The sequence below is a fragment of the Dipodomys ordii genome, unplaced genomic scaffold, assembly GCF_000151885.1.
Source record: "Dipodomys ordii isolate 6190 unplaced genomic scaffold, Dord_2.0 Scaffold259, whole genome shotgun sequence".
Taxonomy (NCBI): domain Eukaryota; kingdom Metazoa; phylum Chordata; class Mammalia; order Rodentia; family Heteromyidae; genus Dipodomys; species Dipodomys ordii.
In genome coordinates this window covers 380,081-385,368 of record NW_012267475.1, presented here as the reverse complement: position 1 = coordinate 385,368, position 5,288 = coordinate 380,081, and the positions used below count along the sequence as shown (strand labels likewise).

General features: G+C 38.9%; 1 protein-coding gene across 1 annotated transcript in view; it reads left to right on the top strand.

The window, feature by feature from the left end:
* Positions 1–5,288, top strand: part of Zfand4 (zinc finger, AN1-type domain 4) — a 73,790-nt gene that overhangs the window by 36,703 nt on the left and 31,799 nt on the right. The window contains exon 7 of the mRNA XM_013036192.1: positions 3,656–3,803. Coding sequence (XP_012891646.1) covers positions 3,656–3,803 — 148 coding nt within the window. The remainder of the gene's footprint in view (positions 1–3,655; positions 3,804–5,288) is intronic.

Sequence of the window (5,288 nt, the reverse complement as noted above, 5' to 3'; positions counted from 1 at the left end):
ATAAACCACCAGAAAACCAGAAGTGGCGCTGTGGCACAAGTGGTAGAACACTTGCCTTGAGCTGAAGAGGAACAGTGCCCAGGCCCAGAGTTCAGCCCCATGAATGACAAAAAAAAAGTGAAAACTATTCTTAACTCACATGTCTCCTGTTAACAGGCCAGATACCACCCATATACATGATTCCCAATTTAAGAAGAAACAGGAAGAATTTGATTCATTTTATATAAAATGTAGCATCAGCCACATTTTTAGTGAATAATGCTACATTATTGTTTAAGAAAGATGAAGAGAGATGATAAGGCTTAAATGATAATTTGTCTGCAAAAATCAAGTGAAGTCTTAGGTGTGGGATGAGTAACATTTATGTGGAAATAAATATCACATTTGTTCATCTCTTATTCTTTTTGAGGGGAGGGGCTTGAACTCAGGTTCTAGGCACTGTCCCTGAGCTTTTCTGTTTATAGCTATCACTCTTGCCACTTGAGCCACAGCTCTACTTCCTTTTTTCTTACCCAGGCTGGCTTTGAACCATGATCCCTAGATCTCAGCCTCCTGAGTAGGTAGGATTACAAGTGTGAGCCACCTGAGCCAAATGGCCATCTCATTTTCTTAAGTTATATTATAAATTAAGACACTTAAATATTTTTGTATGAAGTTTATAAATTACTGTTATCTCAGTCTAGTTACTTTTTTTTTGCCAGTTCTGGGGCTTGAGCTCAGGGCCTGGGTATTGTCTCTGAACTTCTTTTGCTCAAGGCTAGCTACAGCATCACTTCTGGCTTTTTCTCCGTATGTGGTAACTGAGGGATCAAACCCAGGGTTTCATGCATGCTAGCAAACACTCTCTCACTAAGCCACATTCCCCACCCTCTAATTACATTTTTTACATATAGAAAAATGTTGAGGTTCTAACTGGTCTCAAGAAAATATGTTATTCTTTGAAAAATGAGGTGAATTAAAAAAGTGATTTTTATACCATAAAATGCATCCAGTAAAATATTTATCATGATTGTTCTTTTGAACACACATCTTCCTTGGGAGAATAGGGTTTTTTAATGACAGTAATATTGAGTCAGAAACATCTTAAGGGGGCTGGGAAGGTGGCTCAGTGGTAGAGCCCTAGCCTTGCATGCCTGAGGCCCTGGGTTCGATTCCTCAGCACCACATAAGGAAAAAGAAAAAAGCCTGAAATGGCGCTGTGGCTCAAGTGGTAGAGCACTAGCCTTGAGCTGAAGAGCTGAGGGACAGCGCCCAAGCCCATAGTTCAGGCCCCACAACCGGACCCCCCTCCCAAAAAAGAAACATCTTAAGAATATTCAGTAAAAGTAAGGTTAAAATGCAACAGTGTACAGAGAAGTAAGGATAAAATATTGCCAAGTAACTAAGAATAGAGTGCACTTGAATCATCTTTCAGGCCTGGGTGCTGTCCCTCCTCAGCTTTTTCACTCAAGGCTGACACTCTACTACTTGAGCCCTAAGTCTACTTCTGGCTTTCTCTCTCTCTCTCTCTCTCTCTCTCTCTCTTTTCATGGTCCTGGGGCTTTGGTGCTGACCCTGAGCTTCTTTTGCTCAAGGTGAACACTCTACCACTTGAGTCATAGCACCACTCCTGCTTTTTTGAATAGTTTATTGGAGATAAGAGTCTCAGGTTTTCCTGCCTGGGCTGGCTTCAAACTGCAATCCTCAAATCTCAGCCTCCTGAGGTAGCTAAGATTAATGTATGAACCACCGGCACCTGGCTTCACTTCTAGCTTTTTGGTGGTTAATTGGCAATAAGAGACTTACACACATTGATCCTTGATCCTCAGATTTCAGCCCCCTCAGTAGGTAGAATTACAGCGTGAGCTGCCAGGGATGGCCCTTTCACCATTTAAGATGTACGACTAGGAGTCTGGGGGAATGGCTAAAATTGTAGAGCCTGACTAACAAATGTGAGTGCAAGGTACTAAATTCAAAACCTAGTACCACTAAATGATAATGTTTAGAAATGAGCTATCCGCTATTTGCTCTACTTTTTTATGTTGCTAGTATGTACTTTACAAACATTAGAATATGCCCTGTTAAGGCCATCCTAAATCGATCCCAATTTTTACAATTATATAAAACAGGAAATGTTAACCCTCACACTTTGGCTACCTAGCTCAATTATATTTAAATATATACGTAAATAAAAGTTAGAATTGGTAAAGAACATGTATTCTTGTTCTGCTCTATTTTAAGTTTTAATCATTCTCATAATGTGTTGTGTGTTTGTATATGTGTATATGCAAACCCTTACCATTATAATTTTTCATTATTGAAAATGTCCTGAAACTTCAGTATATTTGTATTTGGTTCATCAAGGCTTTTTTGGATATGCACCAAGAAATATACAAAGTATAAAAACAGGATGATGAGGAAAGCTGGCTGTGTGCTTTCAACTCACTTACTTGTGTGGGAAGGTAGTGAGGGACAGAATGTGAGGAGTAAAATGTGGAAAGTGTGATCAGGGAAGAGGGGGCCCCAGATATTTATTTCTCTAAAGTATGAGTAGATAGTCATTAAAATATTAAAATCGGTTTAATAAGAAGGGTGTCATGGTCTTTAGTGCTATGATTTGTGATGTAGGTGATTACATTCCCAAACATACCTAGAAAGTCTTTTTCCCAGGGCTTGAACTCAGGGCCTAAGTTCTGTCTCTGAGTCTTTGTGCTCAAGGGTAGCACTGTGCCACTTGAGCCACAGCACCACTTCTAGCTTTTTCTGAGTGGTTTATTAGAGATAAGGGTCTCACAGACTTTCCTTCCTCAGATCGCAGTCTCCTGAGTAGCTAGGATTAGAGGCATGAGCCACCAGCACCTAGGTACCTAAAGATTTTTGTTACCCCTTTTTTTGAACATTGTTTTTGTTCTGTTAAGAACAGAAGATGTTCTGATAATACCTAAGCGAGTTTGTTGTTGTTGTTTGTTTGGTTTTTGGTTTTTTTTGTTAGAGCCCCTTCAGGATATACAATTTTTTTATTTTTTTATTTTATTTTTTTCGGTCGTGGGGCTTGAACTCTGGACCTGAGCGCTGTCCCTCAGCTCTTCAGCTCAAGGTGAGTGCTCTACTGCTTGAGCCACAGCACCACTTCTGGTTTTTCTGGTGGTTAATTGGAGATAAGAGTCTCACGGAGTTTCCTGCTTGGGCTGGCTTTGAACCACAGTCCTCAGATCTCAGCCTCCTGAGTAGCTGGGATTACAGGCATGAGCCACTAGCACCCACCTTTTCCCCCTCCCGTTTTTTTTCTTCTGTGCCATGCTTTTTCATTCTAGTTTGTGGAAATCTGATCACCCAGTGATGTTGGCTGTACATTTATGAGTCTTGGCTGATAATCTTGGCTGACATCTTGTGAAAATGAAGTTTGCCTCTCTAAGTATGTGGCATCATGGGTGCTCCAGTGACACCAATTTCTAGGATGAACTGGATTCAGAGGAGCTCAGCTGTACTAGATTTCCAGTAATACTAGATCATGATGTGATATTTATTCCTATTTAATTTTTCTCAAGTATAGATGTTTGAAATGTATTTCACTTATATTGACAGAATGGGTGTAGTGTTTTATCCTTAACAGCATCTATAGTTGCGATGACACATAAAAATTTTTGAATCAAGTGCTCAATTATTTCCTTTGCAGTGGTGGTTCTGTGTATAACTTGTATACAGATGAGGATGAAGAAGCTGAGCCTTCTCCTTCAGGGCAACAGATCATTGAAAATTCAATCACCATGAACAAGATGAAGCTGCTGAAGGCGAAGATGGAGAACATGAACCTCAGCAAGAAGGTGACACTGTTGGCATTTGGTCAGGGTTTCTCTAGCTTACCCAGAAGAACTTACGGCAGGGAAGTATTCAGAGGTACAAGGGTGTCTCATTTCATGTTATCAGTCAAGACCCATTATTGATAGAAAGAGGATCCTTTGGGCTTTGGTGGGCAGCAGCACATCTGAAAGAATTATATAGCATTTTTAAGTAGTTCATTTATTTTTTTCTTTGTGCTGGTGGTATTGCCTGCTCTCAGGGTCTTGTGCTGTCCTTACCTTTTTCACTCAAGGCTGGCACTCTACTGAGAGGTGAGGCACAGGCCCACTGCTAGTCTTTGGGTGGTTAGTTGGAGATGAATCTCTTGGATTGTTTTCTAGGCTGGCTTTGAACCGGAATCCTCAGATCTCAGCCTCCTGAGCAGTTAGGATTACAGGAGTAAGCTAGAGCTAAGAAAGATAAAAAAATAACTTATGCTGGTAATAGTAATTTTTAATGCCATTTTCATATTTAATGTGGAGAATAGCAGTTTAACTTTAGTAGACATTGATAGTTTATCTAAAGTCACTTCAAAGTGATTAAACCAATTTGTACTCTTTCCTGCATTGAATGAGATTGAGATTTCAGACTTTCCACAGTCTTACCCTCTAATTGACACAGTTCTCCTTTTTAAGTTTTTGCCATTCTGATTGGTATGCAGTCATTTTTCTTTTGGGTTTTTGTTTTTTCTGGATATAACTCCTTTGTTTCAAACATACATGTATGTGTATGTATATATACATGTGTATATACATATGTATACATGTGTATATATACATATATGTGCATACAAATATATAACCACTCTATTTCTTTCATTCTGTTAGTGGCTTACTCCCTTTCCTCTGTAATAAAAGTCACAAATATTTAATGTATCACTTAATGAATTCTAATTACCTACACTTGTTTAGACATAATACAAGTTTAGAAGGTTCTTTTATAATCTTTCCCAATCAATAACTACTTTTCCCTCCTTCTAGAAGTAACTACCAATTTAATATCTGTTACCATAAGTAAGTTGCCTATTCAGGAACTTAAATAAGTATTATTACAAAGAAAATACTCCTCATTTTGGTCTGGTAAATTTTTGTTCAGCATAATTTTTAAAAATTCATCTATGGCCAGATGTCAGTGGCTCACACATGGATCCTAGCTACTTAGGAGGCTGAGATCTGAAGACTGCAGTACAATCCAGCCTGAGCAGGAAAATCCATGAGACCCTTATCTCCAATTAACTACAAAAAAGCCAGAAGTGGAGCTGTGGCTCAAGTGATAGATCACTAGTCTTATGGAAATAAAACAAAAAATAACCCTCAGGGACAGCACACAGGCCCTTGAGTTCAAGCCCCAGGACTGGCACAAAAAAATAAATATACAATATAAAAGTCTGAGCTGTTACACATAGCCATTAATTATCTTTTTATTGATATATACACCTTTCTTTCTTTCTTTTCTTTCTTTCTTTCTTT